Raw genomic sequence first — 22,698 nt, forward strand, 5'->3', positions numbered from 1 at the left:
TTTCTCAGGTGCAGTAGAGGATCACAAACATAAGAATAGGCCCAAAGTTCCATTCACAATTAATGGTCGAGTTGTCCACTTAATGGTTGACACTGGCTCACGGTACACGATCATTCCCAATGCCTTGTTCGTGGAGGTGTGGGGCACAGGACCTCTTCTTCCCAAAGACATTTCTCCAGGGGGGTTACAAGGGAGAACCTTTAGACATTCTTGGTTATTTTGAGGCAAACATTAGGTTTTCTTGCAGAGAAATTCAAGGGAAAGTTTATGTGTATGTGTCAGGTCCTGCCAACTTGGGGTGGGTTCATCAATACGACCTAAGCATCATAGTTAATACTCGTGCTAACCCACAGGTCATGATCATCGAAGATGGAGATTTGGACACTATTCTTTCTGAAGCTGCAGATGTATTTGGGGAGACCATAGGTCGTCTCAAAGGGTATTCTCACAAAATCATTTAAAAATAAAAACTCAATCCCCATACAACACAAAGTTAGGCGGATCCCTATTGTTAGAGATGAGGTCAAACAGCTTATTGATGATATGTTGGCAACTGGAGTTATTGAGCCTGTGGAGGCTTCTCCATGGATTTCTCCGATTGTCGTCACGAAGAAGTCGGACGGCAAACTCCGCTTCTGTGTGGACCTGAGATCTTTGAATCAGTGTGTAGTTGCAGATACCTTCCCTTTGCCCAATATTTCTGAGCTAGTCCCAACCTTAAAGGGGGCCAAAGTATTCTCTAAGCTGGATCTCAGGAGTGCATACCACCAGATCGACTTACATAAAGATCGAAAAGTTTGACAGCCTTTATCACTCCTTGGGGTACCTTTCAGTTTACTCGCCTCCCTTTCGCCCTCAATTCTGCAGCTAGCGTGTTTCAGAGGATGGTTTCCAATATATTTGAGGGTGTAGGAAACATGGTATATTTTCAGGATGACATTTTAGTTTATGGACAGTCTTTTAAACAACACAACACCACTCTAAAAATTGTTTTAGATAAACTGTCTTCTGCTGGCCTCACTCTCCGCAGGTATAAGTGCATGTTCTCAGTTGAACATGTTGACTATTTGGGCTATACTATCGCTCCGTTGGGTATCAAACCAAAAAGCGATCTGTGTCAAGCTATTCATTCTGCACCTCGGCCAAAGGACAAGGATCAAAACATTCCTTCATGGGGCTCATCGAGTACTACTCCAAGTTTGTAAAAAACCTTTCTGATAAAACTGCATGCTTGAGGTTTTTGCTTAAACGAGGGGTCAGTTTTTCATGGAATGTTCAGCACGAGGAATGTTTTGACAATATCAAAAAGGAAATCTGTAATGCTAAAGTTTTGTCACCTTTTGATGTGCACAACAAATCTATTGTTACAGTGGACGCTAGTGCGACGGGTCTTGGCGCTATGCTTTCACAGGTCAAAGGTGGGTTTGAATTCACTGTTGCTTTTGCTTTAAGAACCTTGACTGACTCAGAGAAAAACTATTCAGTCATCGAAAGAGAAGCATTAGCCGCCTTCTGGGCAGTGGAGTATTTTAAAACGTACCTTTGGGGTATGAAATTCGTCCTCAGTTGAATATATCCAAGGATGGAAAAATGTACAGGCGGATTGTCTCTCTAGAATGCCTTTGGATTGGCATACTTTCTATGACACTGACGTTTCTGAAGGTACGGAAGATATTGCTGTTGCTTCTATAGAAGATGCTGTGTTTGTTGGAGAGGGCGTTTTTCAAGCTAGTGACTGGGAAAGGGAGATGGTCAATGATCACACACTCCAAGAGGTTATTAAGCTTCTAAAACTTGGTCCTAGGAGGAAAAGTACTGTTCCTGTCTGTCAGACCTTTCATCAAGGTGTTTGATGATCTTTCTATCATCAATAATAACATTTTAGTTAAAGATGAGAAATGTATACCTCTATTTGGGCTCAGGAACAAACTGTTAGCTTTAGCTCACGAGGGTCATATGGTCCAAACTCTCACTCAGCATCGCCTCAAAAATCATTTTTGGTGGCCTGGCATTGATGCTCAAGTCGTGGAGTGGGTGGAGAATTGCGTCATTTGCAGAGAAGGTGAGAAACGTCTGAAAGCGGGACCAAAATCAGTTGCGGCACATATACAAAATCCTGGCTCACCCTGGCATACCATTTGCCTTGATTTCATTGGTCCTATGGGCGAACTCAATGAAAAAGATAGGTTTACCATTGTGGTAGTTGATGTCTATTCAAAATGGTTAGTTGTTCACTTAACCAACAATGTTACCACTGTGAGTACTATTAAGTTCTTAGGCAATCTCTTTAAAGATGAAGGTATCCCTTCTGTTATTATCACCGACAACGGCACACAGCTTACTTCAAAAGAGATGCAAACATTTTTATAGAGTTGTGGTATATTGTACCATTGCACGTCAAATGTCAAATGTAAGATGCTTTTATATAGCGCACTTATCACCAAAGAGGTCTCAAGGCGCTTTGCAGAAGAGAGGCATTGAGCTACCAGAGTGGAGACACATCACAGGGAGACTTTATTTGGGAAAGAGCCACGTCTTTAAACCCCTTCGAAACTCCAAATGATTGGAGAGGGACAGTAGATAAGTGGGTAACTTATTCCATAGTTGGGGGGTCACATATGATATGATTGACATCCATTCCTGGACGTCTGAACTCTAGGCTGAGACAGCAAGAACTTAGAGCTGGAGCGAAGGGCTCTGGACGGAGTATACCAGGCTAATTTTTTTGTTAAGTAGGAAGGGCCGATGCCGTGAAGGAGTTTATGGGTTAAACTCAAGATTTTAAATTGGCATCTTTGGCGCACAGGTAACCAGTGCAGTTTTTTAAGAGTAGGTTTGGAGGCAGACCTAGGAGGCAGGCCCAGCACTAGTCTTGCCGCCGCGTTCTGAATGGTTTGTAATTTAGTCAGCAGATTCTCATTTATGGAGGCGAACATGGCATTTCCATAATCGAGCCTACTGACGATCAGTCCCTGGATCAGAGGCTTTCTGGCTTCAGGTGGGAGCCATTTGAAGATTTTACGCAGTTGCCGAAGTAAACCGAAACAAGTCCCGGCAACCTGGTTGACGTGAACCTTCATGGAAAGATCCCCGTCGAGCATGATCCCCAGGTCTCTTATGGCTTGTTTAGGCTCAGGACAAGACCCTAGATCCTGAGGCCACCAGTCCTGAGACCAGAAGGTCTTGGCCCTGCCGTATAGTAAGATTTCGGTCTTACTGCAGTTGAGTTGAAGTTTGTTATCACTCATCCAGTTCTTAAGGTGAATCATACATTGTTTAAAACTGGTGCAGGTTTCCTGGGAATTGGATCTACAGGTAATAAGTACCTGAGTATCGTCTGCGTAAGACACTGTAGAGAAGCCATAGGATTTTATAATATGAGCCAGAGGGCAAAGATAAAGGTTAAATAATAAGGGACTAAGGATCGAACCCTGCGGGACCCCACCAGAAAGATGGATAGTGGCGATACATGAGAGTTCATCCTGATATAGGAATAACGATCCTTAAGATAGTCCGCGAACCAAGCTAAAGCATTGCCTCCTACACCAACCTCCCACAACCGGTGTTTCAAAATGCTGTTGGAGATGGTGTCAAAGGCAGCGGAAAGATCCAATAATACCAGAATGGCTGATTCGCCCCTATCCAAGGAGAGTCGGATGTTATCCACTATTTCTATTACTGCGGTTTCAGTGCCATGGGCGGCACGGAAACCTGACTGCGATGAGTCAAGAAGTGCATGGGTTTCAATGTAGGAAGACACACGTTTGTTTACCAAATATTCAAGAACCTTGCAAAAGTAAGGTAGTAGGGATATTGGTCTATAATTTAACAAAATAGAAGGGTCACTATTGGGCTTTTTAAGAATTGGCCTGACTTGCGCCAATTGCCAGCTACTGGGGAAAGAGGCCCTCTCAAAGGAAGCGTTAAAAATGCTGGGCAGACCGCCGGCCAGCAACGGGAATAGCTCGCTGCACTTACGGGGGAGCAGGGAATCATTAGGAGATCCTGACTTACTTTTTTTGAGTGCCAATAGCACTTCTGCTGGGGAAATGGGCTCCAATTCTATCATAGATGGAAGATCCGTAGTTTCAAGGGAGGGCTCAGAATTAGAAGAAGCCTCCCCACTTAAAACCACTTTTTGAGGTGAGGAAGGAAATGAGGAATATTAGTTGGAACTTACTGTGGAAATAGGAGGACAGTGAGTTCACCCACTCCAAGGTGGGGTCAAATTCTGATTGCTCAACCTGCGGAGTGGTAAACTCCCTAACTATTTTGTACAATTCTTTGCTAGATTGGGAGGCCTTGTTTATTCTTTATGTAATATAAAGAGATTTGGCTGCCTTTATATGTTTCATATAGTCTAAATGAATTAATTTAATACTTCTTGCGGCTTTCAGGCGTTCTGAACTTCCGCCATAGTCTCTCCGCCGATCTGCAATCCGTTTTCTCTCGTTTCAGGGTCTCGGTAAACCAAGGTGAGGCGATTCTTTTCAAGTTAATTTTTGTTTCCGGAATAATTTCGTCAAACGTATTTCTAATAGACGTTTCTAATTGCATGGCCATTGATTCAGCATCATTAGGACTGTTGTCCGGCGGCTTAAAATGCATCTGAAATGCCTTGGGGGTCAGTTTATGCCAAGGTCGGATAAGTATGGATTCTTTATGGGTAACAGTCCGTGACCTGGAAGGTATAGGGAATGTAAAATTTATTAAAAAGTGTTCCGTCCAGATCATCTGCAGAGGGGGGTCACAATTTAAATCAGTCATATTAGAAAATACTAGATCCAATAAATGACCAGCTTGATGGGTGTTCTCTTGAACCCGCTGAGTTAATCCCAGGGTTTCCAAGGTTGAGATTAAATGGCAAGAATCCAAATCATGTGATAGCTCAGCATGATGATTAAAATCACCCAATAAGATAAAATTATCTGTGGCCAGCACATGGGAGGCTAAAATATCCAACAAATTGTTAGCGAACCTTGTACAGTCCTCAAGGGAATGCTATATGTGAGAGGGCCAACAAAGTTGTTAAGAGTATCATTCAAATGGCCTCTACTAAGGGTTATATTGTGAGAAAAATGGTCAATGAAATGTTATGGGCCTATCGTACAACTCCTTTGGTTCATGGTGAGGATTCACCTTTTCAAATAATGAGAGGGCGAGCTCTGGTTTGAAATTAGTACCAGCTTGGATGAAGCAAGTGGTTACATTACAAACAAAGCAGTCAGCCATTTCTTCTGCCACGAATATTTCACCTCCTTTCATGGTAGGTGACTTAGTTAAAATTAAGAGTGGTAGGGCGCAGAAAGGATTATCCAAATTCAAAGGGCCTTTTAAAGTGAAAAAAGTTCTTGATCTTTGTGTCATTCTCAACAATTGTGAGTGCTGGAATTTTAGAAGAGTGGCTCTTTACAAAAGGAATGTTGTTCTATCTGATGATAACTTTGATTCTTCTTCCGCTAATACCAGTGGTTATCTTTTAGCTGCTCATACTCCTGTGGCGCCTTTTTCTTTAGCTCACTCTGTTGAAGCTAACAATACTGGTAGTGGAGATGCTCCCATGTCTCAAGATCGCACTATTCAAACTCCTGATTTACACATTGGTAGTTTGTCTAATGAGTGTATTCCAAGATTTCGTGACCACCTGCATATTTACAAGACTTTGTGTGTTAGTTTTTTTTTTATTTATACTCCTTTGCTTACTATCTCTCTTTATCCTGTATTTTCATTTGTTTTGTTCAATAGAAAGGAAGAAGATGTGTAGTACATAGGGTTTGGCTCTAGTCTTTTTAGAATGCTTTATTAGAATGTTTTTACATGAAGAATGCATTTACTCTTATGTTCTGTGGTTTTCATATGATATGGGGGTTCTGTTCTGTGGCAGTTACTGGTTGCTGCTGCTCTTGTTACTTCGCTGGAACTTATTAAAGGACTTTTCAACTCTTCTGGATTTCCCTGCAATCTATTTACTACAAGAATCCTCTCACGGTACACCCGCCTCCAGCTCCTTGCCAATTCCTATGGGAAGCAGTGGCACTGGCATAGCTAGGGTGACATGGACCCCAGTGCCAGGTAGGAAAACGTGTCCCACCAACCCTTGATTGAGTATTAAAATACAGCTATAACCGGTGCGGCAGTAGGCATTTCACGCACCGAGGCTCCGGTGCCCCTGCTCCTGCTGCACCAGTGATAGCTACTCCCACGCTGGAAAGGACTACACCCCTGCACTGAGAGAAGAGTAAGTCTCTGCCTGTTTCCAGGTTGGGGATAGGTCATGGAAAGTTCGGCCAAAGCCCAAATAAAAGCTTTTTTGGGCACTCACCACCCACTCCTAGAAATGTCTTCTCACCCAAACATCTTCATATAAATAAACGAGTTACGATTGTTAAGCTACTTTTTGGGAATACCAGTAGTAACATGCTTTTTACATAACACTTTATAACAAGTCTGTTTTTTCTAAGCCAGTGTTAAAATTACTCAGTTTAATGGTACTCAGTTTACCCACTATAGAAGAAGGAAGGTTGAATCGCCTTGCTGGAATTCTAACTTGTGACCTGTAAATAAGCGTTCATCCTGCCGACTTATGAACGTCGAAAGGGGTTTTACACCCTTGAAAAAAAGCTTTTTTTGTGTGCAATATATACTTACATTTGCAAGTAGTTTTATTAAGATGTTACTATACTTTTTTGTAAGATTTTTATTTAGCATACAACACGTTATTAATATGGTTAGGCTTGTAACTATAAAGAGATCATTACAGTCTTGTATTATGTATTTACATGATTCATATGTTGGCGGTATGTTTATTCCGCAACAGAGTATGCATACCACCAACATAACGATCCGACCACCGAATTTAGATACGGATGGCCCATAGGTGTGGCTACAGGGGTGACTACTCCGCCACTGCGATAGCCAAACCTCCCCAACAGCTCAACGGAGTAAGGGCCGTCAGAGAAATGGTTATATGTCTGCTCACCTCTTAGGATGGGCGGACATATAATCCTTTATTTTTTTACAGTCCATCACCGCCAGTCAAACTCTGGCGGTGATGGATAGTAAAATGGTAGTAATGCTCCCCTCGCCTTGCAAGATGACTCTCATCGTGAGGGGAGAATTACATTTTTAATTTTCCAAAAGGAAATTCATTTTTGTGATTTTCTATTTTTTAATAAATGAGAAAAATGTTTGGTGCAGGACTAAGTCAGCATGACTCAGCTGTGAACCAACCAGCGAAATGCATTGTCAGGAATGGGCATGACTGCGGTCTCGTCCAATTCACTATAACTGACCGTCTGCTTGGTAGTCATTTATAAATGTGGTGGGCGGACCCTCCACCAAGGGGATGGAGTAATTGTCCAAAATTAAATCAGGCCCTAAGTGACTTGGTGAAAGTAGTGGCTTGGGTAGTCCAAGATTTTTCAAAAGATATAATTGTTTTGTTGCTGTTAACAGTGTTTGACAGAAAGAATCTTTGTGATCTCAGCACTTCCAATTAAGGAAGATGGCGGCGGCACAAAGAGATCTGGAATCTTTCCATTGTTATGAAAACCTCTTCATGTGGATTAATGTTTACTACGATTAATAACCTTTAATAACCTTTCTGGCTTGTTGTCATTCTGTATGTATTGGTGCTACTCAAATGCAAGACAAAAATAATCGATGCTGACCAGTAGAATTCATGTTTGGGTCAAAGGTGTAGGAGGCACTAAAATTCTGGGTCGATAGCGATAGTCTTGAAGCGCTGGTACTAAGATAACCCAAGTCAAAGTTGCCTGTCCTCAGAAAGGGGTATGAACATGAAAAATTAAGGGATTGGAAGGAAAACATCAAAAAAGGAAAATAATCTTGTCAAAATTGTGCTAATTTGCAAGTTAGCCTTGTGCCACTATAACGGTGCTGCTGAGGGAGGTTAAGTTAAATGACGTGGACCCTGAAGTATTGAAAACACATTAGTGGAGGAAGCACTCACTACTCTAGCACAGAGAAGCCACTGCTTCAGGCGACAGCATGTAGCATCCTACAGCCCAGCCCTGGTATTCTTTGTAAAAGGGCCAAATCCTTTTGCGCTGCAAATGGACTGCAGAAGAATGGGCACTAATGGAGTGCCCTAGCACAGAGAGAGCCCAGTTTGGGAAAACTGATTCTAGCTGAGACTCCAAGCAACAATCAGTAGAGTGAATACGTCTGTGTGCTTGTGACACTAGAAGGGTGCCTCGTGGCCCACTCAAGTAAAGTTCAGCTGCTGTGTCCGTAACTCAACCCTTGGACAGCATTGCTAAATGCATCTCCCCCTGTTGGGACCCTTGTAGAGGCTTGAGGAAACTGGTAGAGGATGGCCACTCTTCTGTGGCTAAAGTTCTGTAATCATTAAATCTGAGTGAGGCCTAAACCCGGAATATTAGGCAACAAGTGGATAACTACTGGAATCCATAGTTATCTAGTATGCCCTGATAACCACAGAACTGCCAGACGTCTAGGAGCCACTAGTCCTGGCTGATTAAAATACGTTTTCCTTTAAATTAGGAAGTCAATCAATCAGACAGTATTTATAGAGCGCAGCTATTTACTCCTGGGGGTATCCAGGCGCGGAGGTCTCGCTGGGCTCTAGTCGAAGAGCCAGGTCCTGGGTCCATTCCTGCAGTCCACAAGTGAGGGTGATGTTTGCAGATGGAGGGGGAGGTCATTTCAGGACTTGGTGGTGAGGTAGGAAAAGGAATGACCGCCACTGTGGCTTCGGTGGATGCAGGGTTCGTGCAAGAGGGAAAGGGAGGTGGGGCGCAGTTGTCTGGCAGGCTGGTGGAAGTTCAGGCAGTGGTTGATGTAAGCTGGGCCGTGGTTGTGGAGGGCCGTATAGGTATGAGTCAATTTTTTTAACTGCCATTTCTACTGGATGGAGAGCCAGTTGAGGTGCCTGAGGTGAAGGATGATGCGGGTCCATTTGTGGAGGTCGACGATGGGTCTGGCTGCTGCATTCTGTATGGTCTGGAGCAGTGGCGGCTGGTGACATTTGAAACTGGTGTGGCGTAAAATTAGTGGTGGAGCACACCGCGGCGAGAGAGGGTAGCAAGCAAGCCCGAATGACCTATGGAGGGCTCGGGGGTTCTCCCCATGAGAAAATTTTGTAAAATGAGTGGACAAATAGTGTATTTTCAAGCAAATTTGAGAACACATGCACTTTAATCTTCACAGTCAAAAACGAGGTGAGGGTTGGCCTAAGCAAATTAATAATTAGCCTAGACCAACCCTCAACTCCTTTTTGACTGTGAAGAGTAAAGTGCATGTGGTTATATAGATGCCTAAATAGGGCCACCATGAAACTATATGTCACCAAAAACACAGTGCTCAGATCATGGGCTTTTATTTACAAACTACAGTAATCTGGTATTTCAGTAGCAGTGATGAGATAGAAGCCTACACTCTTGAATGTATTAGTTGTTAAATGAAAGCGGAGGTTTACAACACTGTCACTGGTGACATGGGGTATACTTATATTCCTACAACTTGTACATTATTGTTTTCTGCTGCTTTCTAAATATACTATGCATATAACTGTATATAAAGAAGTGGCTGGAAATATGCTACTTTTTGTTGGGTGTGAAACAAAAAAGTACAAAAAATGTGCCAAACGTTTTTGGAGAGTACACTGCAGATCACAAAACAAAAAGAAAAACTTTCAGAAATTGCAAGATAATTCATGCAATGCTGCTACGATTATTCTTAAAGGGAGGCATATATACAGCCAGCTCCAAGATGCTGTCTTTGGTTCCAGGAAAGAGGAACATTTGAAACTAGCTTCCGATAATGGCCTTAGCAGCATACCATGAGTGTGGTTGCACCCATTTTTGTGTAATTATGAGGAAGGAGTTTACTACAAATCTGTGAGTAAAAAAAACACATTTATAGTCTCAAATAATAATACACAGAGTTGGACTTGGAAAGAAAATAGAACCGGTACTAAAATAATAGTGGCCCACATTTAGCGCCCACCATTGCACTTTTGAAAACGTATTTATTCACAGCTTTAACATCAGTATGGAAAGCAATCTCACACATTAAGCGCGCACACACTGAATGAATCAAATATTTCAGTGACTTCATTTTTTTCCCGCTCTTTTGTCTGCCACATCAGTCCGTTTTTAGCCCATGAATGATTAATAAATTAAAGCACCCCCCGTCCGATCTTCTTTTCCATTCTTTGTCCTTGCTTTCACCTGCAGCTGCCCGCGCGCGCCGTAGCCTTTAACCTAGGACTCGAGTCAGAGTCATCTCTGCAGTCCGTGCCCGTCTATCTCGTGCTGGAGTTGATAACGGTGTGAATGGCTTCCTTTGCTTCTTTCAGAGAGTAACTCCACAGAGTGCAGACACACACAACGCGGGAAGCAGTGTGATGTCGAGTCTGCGCAGACTCGAATCCTATGCTTCCCGCCTGTCACTCCCCTTTCCCAACTCGTCACAGGGTGGGTCCCACCACGCCCTGTAATGAGTTGGAAAAGGGCTGGGCGACAGTCTCCACTCCCTGATTGACGTGGAGGGCTAGCGATCCCGGGCTTGGAGTTAAAACGCCCAGGGCTAACTCTACCTTCACGCCTTCAGCGGGTGGAGACTGGGCCTTGAAGCTCAGTCTTTGCCGAGCTGATGACATCACAGCCTTCAGGGCTGTGAGGTTCTCAGCCGGCAAACACTGCAAGGAGCGTCAGTCACCTCACGTGACATCCAGACTTCAGTACGCCCACTGTCACAGCGTAGGCAATACAGTGAGTGGGGCTTCTGGGGCAGACAGTGCCCTGTCTGTGTTCACTGTACTAATGATTATATTATATTGAACGAGAAGACCTAAAAACACGGGTATTTTTTTTACATTAATTGCAATTTGAGCAGTGAGCACTTTTTGCAATGCAACGGGGGTGGAGCCCCGACACCCTTGGTGAGAAACCGCCACTGGTCTGGAGTCTCTGGAGGAGTTGGGTCGGGGTACCAGCCTAGAGTGCGCTTCTGTAGTGCAGCAGACCTTTGGCGAGGGCTGGCATGACCATTTTCTTGGTGTTCCTGGGGATGCATTTGAAGATCTTTTAAGGCATGCAGGGGGTATAGAAGCAGGTGGAGGAGACCGCATTGACCTGGTGAGATTGCTTTCCAGGATGATGTCGAGGTTGCTCGCGTGGTCAATGGGAGAAGGTGTGGGTCTGAGTTTGGGGGCCCACCAGGTGTTGTCCCACAGTGAGTTATTCTTCCCGAAGCTTAACACTATTGTCTTGCCTGTGTTGAGCTTCAGGCAGTTGGTCCTCATCCAGTTGACATTGCTTGTCATAGTGTGTTGGAAGCTTGTTCTAGTGGCAGGGTCTTCTGTGAGATAGAGGATGAGTTGGGTGTCATCTGTGTTGGAGATTATCTTGAGGCCGTAGGTACAGATAATATTGACCAGTGGTGTGACGTAGGTTTTGAACAAGGAGAGACTAGGAGAAGATACTTGGGGGACACCACAGATGATGCTTTTTGGCTCCGAGGTGAAGGTCGGTAGGCAGATTCTCTGGATGCGTCCTGTGAGGAAGGATCCGTTTAAGGGTATCTCCCTGGAAGCCGATGTGGTGGAGTCTTCTGATGAGGGTGTGGTGGGATATGGTGTAAAATGCCACTTAGAGGTCGAGGAGGATCAGGGCAGCTGTTTCACTGCGGTCGAGAGGGGTTCTGATGTTTTGTTGCGGCGATCAGGGCTTTCTTGGTGCTGTAGTTGGCACGGAATCTGGATTGAGAAGTCCTTATGTGGCTGGCAAAGCTAAGATGTGGTCAATAAATACTGCTCACCTCCAAAATTCTGGATTTGGGTCCCCAGCTACCTTTGCTTTACACATTACACAATCAGAAATGTATAACAAGCCCCTGAAAGTGTAGTTTGGCAATGTGGCTGAGCTCCTTCAAGCCCACCTACTTCTAACAACAATGATGCTACACTTTTACCCATTTATGGTGGAAGATTGTCACCTGTATATTTAAATGAGCATTGCGATAATGTAGTGCAGGGCAACAAATTTAGGGCCATATGTATCAAGCAGAATTCACAGAATTTCGGCGTTTGCAATCGCAATTTTGCCAAATGGTATGTATGAGAAAAATCTGAGTGCAAAATAAGGAATTGCAAAATTTGTGTTTCCTTATTTTGCGATTGCATTTAAAGAATGGCAAATTTTGCGATTCCTTAAATGCAATGTAAGAAGCACCATAAAAGTGCAATTTGGCCTTAAGGAATCGCAAATTACCACCAACTTCAAGTTGGTGGTAATTTGCAAATTCTTTGAAAAATTTACTTTTTTGCATTTTTCAAATTGCAATGTGAGCCATACATGCCCTTAGGGCATGTATGTGCGCCAAATGTGCACCCATTCTTATTTCAGGGGTGCAACAGGGTGTCCTTTTGACACCCCTGCACCCGTGAAATTTGCCATTCGCGAATTGCTAATCGCAAATTGAGGATATCTTTCCATTCATTGCTATGGGCCTCTAGGCCCATAGGAATGAATGAGGAGGTACTAATTACTTGCGAATCGCAAATTGAGATTCACAATTAAGGAATATGTAGGATTTGCAAAATGTATTGCAAATCCTACATACATAGCATTCTTAAATAGCGATTTTGCAAAAAAACGCTATTTGAGAATCGCAAATGGAGATGTTGATACATATGGCCCTTACTTTTATTTCTAAATCATAGTTGTTTTTTCACTGATGAAACATTTTTGTGCACTTTATCATAATGATTTTGAATACACATTGGATTCATTTGCTGCATTCATATTGCCAAACAATGGTAACATATGGTAATTTATATCTTCTTTTGTTTCCCTGTAGGACTGTGTGCAGTTAAACCAATACAAATTACAGAGTGAAATTGGCAAGGTATGTACTTTCTTTTCATCTGTTTCTTGCATATAAACATTCACAATAACAGCAAGAGTCTTAAGTAAAGATGTGATTTACTTTTGGTGCTCTTACTGAGACTTTATTGGTTTCCCATTCATAGCCGCATCTATTTTAAAATACTATGTCTAGTACATACATCGGTTTTTAATTTGTTATATGGATCCTCGGTTAGAGAGTGCCTTCTTGACCCCGGAATGTAGGCCTGCTCTCCCTCAAACCTTTGTTTTGGAAAGTGTGGGGCTGTCCAATGATGGAGCATGACGTCAAACTTTATTTGTGTGTCAAAGAGTGACTAGACAGACATAGAGAAAACGATTAGTAATTGTGAAATCTATTCAAACACCTGTGACCTTTTTTGTGAAATATAGTATATACATGCCTGTTCGAAAAAGCCCCTTCATACATGATGGTGGTTTCAACCAGTGCTTATTTGGAGCAGGTGGTTGCCAGTGGGGGCCCTTGGCACTTATTTTTCCACATCAGGCATGGTACCCTGTCAGCGTAGGAACAGCTGGCTCATTACACATTATTCCAATCTACCTCAGTATTTCAATACTCTAGTCAAATGGGAATGGCTCTCAGGTCAGCTTTGTCTTCTGCATTTATATGGCAAAAACTCATGTTCCACAATGGATGCAAGCTTCAATAAAAATGGCAGAATTCGGACTGCTTTCAGCATTGATTCAAGTCTTTTCCGGCAGGAGAATTCAAGGAGGTAGATCTGCACAATCCCATTGCAAATGCACACATGTGCTCATTCACAGCTTAGTGCCTCTGTCTGTGCCCCATATGTGTATCTTCTATCCTGTATTTCACATCACTCCTTCTTGTCTGTCTTGTTTCTTACCTGCTTGTCTCTATTTTCTCTGTTTCTCAGCTGTGAACATCTTCTCTTCGTATTCCAACTCTGTCTTGCTTCTCTTTCTGCCATCTCTGTGCCATTCTACTTGTGCTGCCTTTCACCTCTGTGCCATCCTTCTCTTTGACTCCCACTTTTGACCATATTTATCTTCTTACCCCTAGGCCTCTTTTAATGACTTTTTAATATCAATATCACAATGTCACTTCTTCCTCTACCTCTTACTTCTGAGCCTCGCTTCACTCCTTAGCGTTCACCTCTTTACCTCTCTTTTTCCTCTAGACCTCTCCTCTTTGCCAGTATTCTCTGTCTGGACTCTGAGCCTCTATTCTCCTTTCACTTCAACTATGTGTGCTTCTTCTCTCCTGTCTACTATTTTTGTGTCTTACTTTTCTTTCTTTACCTCCACATAGCGGGGATCAAGAGCTGGCAGTGTTAAGGGGGCATTCGGGCAAGAGTGATCACGCCGTTCACCCGTATTTCCCTGCTTTCAACACCCTACCAGGCGATTGGTAGATGGAAGCTAAGAGAGGCTGGTCGATCCCCTCCACCATTCATTCCACTGCCTCCCCCCACCCCCCTCAGGCACAAAGTTGGCAATCGAGAGGTGGGAAGTAGGAGACACAGCCTTTTCATTTCAATCCTGTACTTTGTGTCTAAGGAGTAAGGGGCGATTTACGAGACTGGGACGCTCCTCCTCTCAAATTTCCCTACAATCCTTTCTCCCCACTCAAGGAAACTCCCATTCTTACTACCTTAAATTCCTTCATCCCAGTTCTAAGGCAGATGATTGAAAGGACTGGGGAAAGGGCCATTGAAAGACAAGTAGCGGGAGCAGATCCCTTCTCCAGAGCCCCACTTACATGTGGAATGGGGCTGGACAGAACTGTGCTGATGGAGCATTGGTGTTAAGGTCCGTCCTTTCAGCAGCATTCCAGCTTTTTGGCGCAGACAAGATTAAAGTGAGCCAAGTTTTGGACCCCAAAAGAGATCTGTCATTCTGTTACTCTAACGACCCATCAACCAATCAGGATTTGCGTAGCACGTCTAATCACCAGTGAGGGTATCCGGGTGCTGGGTGCGCTGCCTTAGGGGCTCAGTCGGATAGAAAGGCCTTTTCCGAATCCCAGCAGGGAAGATGAGGTCTAAAGGTGATTTCGCAACGAGGAAGGAGAAGGAATGTCCTTCACTGTTACTGCAGTAGATATGTGGGGTGTGAGTGAGGCAGAGGGAGGCAGAGCACAGTTATCTGGAGGGAAGGTGGTAGTTCTGTTGGTGGTTGATGTAAGTTGGTCCCTGGTTGTGGAGGGCCTTGAACGTGTGGATCAACATCTTGGACTGGCATGTCTTTTGAACGGAGAGTCAGTAGAGCTTCTTGAGGTGGAGGGTGATGTGGGTCCATTTAGGGAGGGCTAGAATGAGTTTTGACTGCTGATTTCTATATAGATTGTAGTCTCTTGAGGAGGAGAGAGGTGATTCCCACGTAGAGTGAGCTACTATAGCCCAATCGTCTGGTGACCAGGGCTCGTGTGATGGTCCTTTTGTTGTTGATGAGGAGCCACTTGAAGATCTTGCAGAGAATGCGCAGGGTGAAGAAGTAGGTGGACGAAGCTGCTTTGCTATTTCTTTTCATGGTGAGCTTACTGGTCAGGATGATGCCAAGGTTGTGGACTTGGTAAGTCAGGGTTGGTTAGGGTCCTAACTTGGTAGGCCACTAAGAATCGTTCCAAGGGGAGGTGCTGTTCCCGAAGATCAGCACTTCGCATTTGTCTGTGTTGAGTTTTAGGCAATTGTCTCTCATCCAGTCGGCGATGCTCGTCATGCACCTGCGGACAATGGTCAGCATGGTGAAGGGGCCTTCTGACAGTGAGAGGATGAACTGGGTATCGTCGGCGTAAGATACGAAGATCAATCCGTAAGATCGGACGGTGTTAGCCAAGGAGATCATGAATGTGTTGAATAGGAAAGGGCTGAGATACGAACCTTGAGGGATACTGTAGAGGGTGTTCTTGGATTCCGAGGGGAAGGGAGGGAGGTGAATTCTCTTGGTTTTTCAGGTCAGGAAGAAGGCAATCCACTTGAGTGCATCTCCTTAGAGTCCAATGTTCTGAAATCATTTGTTCAGGGTGTGATGTGATACTATGCTGAATGGTCGAGGAGGATCAGGGCCGCCACTTTTCCTGGGTCCAGGAGATATCTGATGTCTGTGGCCAAAATCAGGGCAGTTTCGGTGCTGTGGTTGGTGTGGAACCCGGTTTGAGAACAGTCCAGAAGATTGTTGTTCTCCAGGTGTTCTGTGAGTTGGGAGTTGATAGCCTTCTTGAGGACTTTGGTGGGAAAGGGCAGCAGAGAGGTGGGCTGTAGTTCTTAGTTTGTTGGGGTCGGTGGAGGGTTTCTTCAGTAGGGGCTTGACTTCTGCATGCTTCCATTCTTCGGAGAAGGCCGTGGTGATGGATGCATTGAAAATGGCGGTAAGCTGGCTGCTGATCATCTTACTCCTGAGGTTGAAAATGTGGTGAGGCAGGGTCCATGTGTGCTCCTGAGTGGATGGAGTCCATGATGGCTGTGGTGTCTTGCGTGGTAAGCTGATCCCAGGTGGTGAGCCGGTGGTTGTGTTCCTTATTTGTGGGAGCGAGAAGGCTCAGGTTGTTCGTGGTTTGGGCTAAAAGGTTCTGTATATTGTGGAAATCTTCTCGTGGAGGAAGTCCGGCAGGGTGTCGCAGAGTATCTGGGAAGGTGTGATGATGCTCTCAGTGGCTGAGAGGCTGACAAACTCTTTGACGATGTTGAAGCGTTCCTTGCTGTGGTTGTAGTTTGCTTCGATGCGGCCGGCCAGGACTTTTTCAGAAGTTGGTGGTATTGATTAAGCGCTGTTTTGAATGTGTTTCTCTCCGTGAGTGCCATGCTGGTGCGCCATCTCCTTTCGAGTCAATTGCAGGTGCTTAAGTCAGCAGTGCTTAGAAGACATCTTGGTGGGTTTGCTGAGGGTTTTCAGTGCAGTCCGTGATCCATGCGGAGAAGTTCTTTACTGGACGTTCGAGGTTGGTTGTGGTGTGAAGTTGGGAGGTGTTGAGGGCGTCGGTCCACTGCCTTTATGGGTCCTTTTTCCAGCTGCTGTGTGACGTACTGGGAGGTTTGGGAGCAGTGCGGGGGGGATCCCCAGATGGTGAAGTAGATGACAGTGTGGTCCTTCCAGTTGAGCTCGGTCACATGGCTGTAATTGACTTTGTCGCTGGCTGTGAAAATGGGTTTGAGTATGTGTCCTGCGAGGTGTGTGGGGTTAGTTACAAGTTGGGTGAGGCCAATGTTGCTCATGCTTTCGAGGAGGTTAGTGGTTGTTGGTGAAAATTGAGGTCTCAGAGGAAGATGTAGCTTCTTGAGTCGATGGCAAGTGGAGCGATGAATATGGGAATGGTGTTGAAGAAACTGGGAAAGTTCCAGGAGGTCCACAGGCAACGGTGCCTCTGATGGTGGTTTTGCTGTTGGTTCGGAGTTGGAAGTTCAGTTGCTCCATGATAGGGATGACGTTGTCTGCTGTGGTTGTGCATCCAATGGTTTTCTTGCGGATTATGGCAATTCCACGTCTGTGCTTGTTGATGCAGTCTCATTGTGTAATCTTGTAGCCATCTGGTGTAGCTGAGGTGATGTCCCGCCCAGATGCAGAGTTGAGCCAGGTCTCAGTGAGGAAAATGGTGACGGATGAGGGACATGATGGTGCCCCAAATCTCGGTAGTGTGCTTGCAGAGAGATTGTGCATTGAGCAGGAGGCAGTGGAAAAAGCATTGGGAGTACGTGGTAGGTGTGATGGTGCTTGCCATGCGTGCTAGATATTTGATGTTGCAGGAGAAAGAGCAGTGCTGGCAGGTGAAAGGTCTGACCATGGATCTAGGAGAGGTGCTACAGCAGTTGTTGTTGTGAAGTCCAGGATCCAGGGCTTGGAGCTCGGCTGCGATGTTTTTTCGGATGGTGGCAGAGGCAGAGTTCCTGGCGCTGGGCATGGTCAATGTGTGGAGGAGCGCAGATGGGCTTGTTTTTGGTGCACCTTCGGTGTGCCAGCGGTGCGCCCACTGCATGCGTCTGCTGCGCAGCTGTACTGTGGCCCTCATTAAGTAGTTTCAGGGCAGTGGGCAGAGCTTAATGGAGTCGGGAAGTGGGAGGAATGTAGGCAGATTAAACAGCGGCAAGATGGCCGGGGGAGCGGTGGCGGTAAATAGCTGTGAAAACCAATAACAAGCATAGGCCAAGGGGAAACACTAAATAACTAAATAATAAAAAGGGTTAAAAAGAAACAAAAGTTACCCTAATGGTAAAACAGTGGCAGAATAAATCGAGAAACAGGCTAAGGGACACACAATAACAAAATAATGAACAGGTGGCAAAAAAACAATGTTACAACGAAAGTTACAACAGTGGCAGAGCAAGGCAATGCAGTTAAGTTCTGTGGTACTGACAAACAGCAAATAAGGATAAACAACAGGGCTGGGTGCGAGACCAGCAGCATCAAGGGAGCTGGCGCGAGGACCTTCTTAATGGCGTCGCGCTGTGGCCTCCATTAAGTAGGGCCTGGATGGTGGGCGGAACTTACTGTAGGCAAGAAGCGGGCAGAAAAAACTGTGGCAAAATGAGCGGCGGTGGGAAAATAGTGGTAAAAAACAATAACAAGCATAGGCTAAGGTAAACACAATACCAAAATAATGAAAATGGTGTCAGAAGAAATAAATGTTACACAAATGTTACAACAGTGGCAGAACAAGACAAGCACAGGCTCAGGAATACACTATAACAAAATAATGAAAAGGTGGCACAGGAAACGGTGTTACAACAGTGGCAGAACAAGTCAATGCAGTTAAGTAAAGTGCTACTGACACACAGCAGATAAGTAGCAACAACAGGGCTGGGAGCAAGAGCAGCAACGGGGGAGCTGGCAAATGGACCTGTACAAAGTATGAAATGTGTTACTCAACCTTTTGGCAAATTTCTAATAAATAATATCTCTCTATTTCCTACTCTCCTGTTATTGCTAAATAATCATGATGAATGTTGGCACATCAGGAGTTCAAAATAAGAAAATCAGAGTGTGTATACAGGACCATCAATTAGTAATTTAGTTTCTCAAGATTAATTCACCTCTTGAATACAATGATAGTTTTTAAAGGATTTAGACAATGTTTTATCTTTTGAAAGAAAAATCAATATCCATACTACTCTTTTTAAGCAGTAAAATAGAATTGCCTCACCACGAGAGATAAGTCTCAGTATCAACATTAAGATTCAATAACACCTGAATTACCAAAAGGATAAATGGCGAATACTTCATCACTTCACATGGAGGAATGTAGTGCTCTGAGTCCTGCATGCATTACTCCAGGTATAATGATTTGGCAAGCTAGTTTTGAACAGCATGCAAAACCTGAGCACCTTTTCTCCTTGTGAAATACTCTGAACCTGTGCAAGTCTCCACTGAAGGAACTAAAAACTCGAAAGGGGTTGAGAAGCAAAGATCCCTTTCATCTTGAAAAGAACAAAGAAGTGCAAAAAAGATCGCTAACAATGACTTTCTAAACATAGAACACCACGAATGTCGAACTCCATAGCAAACTATCGGGAAGTGTCTGGTGTTACATTGCCCTTCAGAAACAATAGACCGTCAACTTCACTTCTAGCTGGTCTTTTTCCAATATGGCTGAGTTTCTGCCTGTAGTGCTGCTTGTACTGCCTTGTTAAAATATTATTTCATATTGCAGTCCTTAGCAGATGTCATTTGTGGGTGCAGCTTCAAGGCAGAGGCTGCCTCCTGTATTTATTGGTTGAGGTTGGAACAAATACAATGATAGAATATTTACTGAATGACTTCCTGTTAAATAAAAATGATCTCACAATGTTGTGACACTATGCATAGGATCATTCTGTGGTCATCAGGATATGTTGGTAAACGTATGCAGGCTGTGAGGGATGCCGAGGCTCATTTAGAGGGCCAGTGTAGAACCATACCACTGCCATCAATATATTTACAAACGTTATAGTATTTCCACAGTGCACTGTTTTGCTGCAGTCCAATGTGTGTAGGGTACCAGCAGAGGTGCATGCATGGCACGGTGGAAGAAGGCGTGCATTGCTTCTGGACGTCCTTGTAATGAGGTCTTTAGCAGCCACAAGAGGGAAGAGGGAGCTCTGCTTGAGAAAGGTGGCGAGGCAGTGCTTGGTGGGTAAACGGAGGGGACGGAAAGAAGGTTTAACAAGCATTTACAATGCAACGGTTTCGCCTTTGAAAAAGTTAGAGCTATTGGCATTGTAAATGACACATTTTTTATCTATGTGTTGGTTTTGAAAACAGATAAAAAAATGGCATTGTCATTTACATTGCCAATAGCTTAATCTCTCGCAAATGTGAGACCTATTGTACCCTACGGACGAGCTCAGCAGACAGCAATTACTACCACACACACACACCCAGAGCCACACACACACACCCAGAGCCACACATACACACACCCAGAGCCAGCCACACACACCCACCCAGAGCCACACACACCCACCCAGAGCCACACACACCCACCCAGAGCCACACACACCCACCCAGAGCCACACACACACACCCAGAGCCACACACACACACCCAGAGCCACACACACCCACCCAGAGCCACACACACTCACCCAGAGGCACACACACCCACCCAGAGCCACACACCTGTCTGGCTACGGCCAAAGGAGATATGCAATCTGACACATCAATCAGTTCTATGACCCCACAATTTATCAACTACTCAAGTTCCTTGGAAACGTCCTCCCTCACCATAAAATGAATACTCCATACTTTGTGAACTATGAGCTTTGCATCAGCTACCAAGATAATCGTGTGCTTGAATCCTTTGAAATGTCCTAGCTTACAACGGAAAACATTTAGAAACTTTGTAGTCAACTCATTACTCATTTGTATCCCTTCATCAATCACCAGGACTTGTTCCTGGCTGGTTGGATCAAGCATGATGTGTAAATTACATTGGTCAAACGAACCGAGCGCAGGTGATCCATGCTTAGCAACATAAAATTTGCCTCTAGCCTGTCTAGTCCTAAAATCTAAAGGTTAACCACCTAAACCCTATGATGTCAATCCTGCCCCAGCTATATACTTCTGGGTTCATGCCTGACTTCAATAGTTTTTCACCCACTTTCTTTACAAAATAGTCCCTCCCAAGTTCCTTATTGATGTTTGGACAATAATACAGCATGACTCCTGCCGATAGATAACCGGACAGACATCTTGGAATGGCATATAATTCAGAATTACTGTGGTCAATGTCGGGAAAGAAACAAAAAAGCCAGTACTGGATATTTTCTCTTTAGAATGGAGCCAGATTCGGAAAAAAATGATCTGAGATCAAATATGAAAACATCAATTAAAATGTTTTAAATATGTAACATAATTTAAAATATTAGGGAAACATCTTTTACTATTACCGACTCCAGTGTAGACGATAAAATGTTATTCCAGAGTGACTAAAGGGTGATACGAATGAAAAAAAAGACTACTTCTACCCATTTGCAGCAAGTCTTCTGCCGGTATACAACCTTTACAACAAATCTTTTACCACGCACTACCATCACAACGCAGCTTTTACAACGCAGACCATTACCACGCATTGCTCTGGGGGGCGCTCTAGGATAGGGAATACGTTTAATTTACTATCCAACACTTTCCCTAGTGTCCACGGGGACTGGAGTTGGAATAGTAAATTAAACTTTTCACTATCCAGCACCCCAAAAAAAAAATTGTGGTAAAGGTTTGCGTTGTAAAAACCGCGTTGTAAATGGATGCGTGGCAAAAGTATGCGTGGTAACGTCCTACATCCCTTCTGCCCATTCGTCGAAGCTCTGCCTGCTGAATGTACAGAATAAAAAAAACATAAACAATACTACCAACGAGCGCGCATGTGTCCCACATGACAGCCTGTGGACACATTTGATAGGAAGCTAAACAAGAAGAGGCTGGCGCAGAAACTTGGATGGAATCTCGGCGTTGGCTAAACATCGTGTGATTCTGGGCAAATCACTTAATCTCCCCGTGCCTAAAACCCCTGTTTAATGTATCTGGTGCTCGCGCTCCAATACCTCCGGGACCATTTTGCTCTAAATAAAACTACAAAACAAACTAACAAGCATACGGACAGCGGGAGGGGGGGTGGACGGGAACTGGCACACGGTCAGCCGGGGGGCAGTGGCGTGGGAGGTTGCAGAATAGACACAGAAATACATAAACAAACAGGGAGACGATGAAAAAAAGACTACTTCTACCCATTTGCAGCAAGTCTTCTGCTCATTCGTCGAAGCTCTGCCTGCTGAATGTACAGAATAAAAAAAACATAATAAACAATACTACCAACGAGCGCGCATGTGTCCCACATGAGAGCCTGTGGACACATTTGATAGGAAACTAAACAAGAAGAGGCTGGCGCAGAAACTTGGCTGGAATCTCGGCGTCGGCTAAACATCGTGTGATTCTGGGCAAATCACTTAATCTCCCCGTGCCTAAAACCCCTGTTTAATGTATCTGGTGCTCGCGCTCCAATACCTCCGGGACCATTTTGCTTTAAATAAAACTACAAAACAAACTAACCAGCATACGGACAGCGGGAGGAGGGGGGGGGCGGAAACTGGCACACGGTCAGCCGGGGGGGGCAGTGGCGTGGGAGGTTGCAGCATAGACACGGGAATACGTAAACAAACAGGGAGACGACATGAGATGGAGAAACGACATGAGAGCAACGACACAGGGAAATACGTAAACAAACAGGGAGACGACATGAGACGGGGAAACGACATGAGAAAGAGTAAACATAGAAAGACAAAACAAATAAACAAAAAGCTGCTTACCTGATTGCAAGCAAGGTAAATCTCGCAGCCGACTCCTGCAAAAGACAC

General features: G+C 44.4%; 1 protein-coding gene across 1 annotated transcript in view; it reads left to right on the forward strand.

Annotated features, from left to right (window-relative positions):
* CAMKK1 (calcium/calmodulin dependent protein kinase kinase 1) overlaps nt 1-22,698 on the forward strand; it is a 1,268,063-nt gene that overhangs the window by 523,055 nt on the left and 722,310 nt on the right. Inside the window, exon 4 of the mRNA XM_086954811.1 lies at nt 12,847-12,894. Coding sequence (XP_086810937.1) covers nt 12,847-12,894 — 48 coding nt within the window. The remainder of the gene's footprint in view (nt 1-12,846; nt 12,895-22,698) is intronic.

This window comes from Lissotriton vulgaris, chromosome 2_1 (genome assembly GCF_964263255.1).
Source record: "Lissotriton vulgaris chromosome 2_1, aLisVul1.2, whole genome shotgun sequence".
Lineage (NCBI taxonomy): Eukaryota > Metazoa > Chordata > Amphibia > Caudata > Salamandridae > Lissotriton > Lissotriton vulgaris.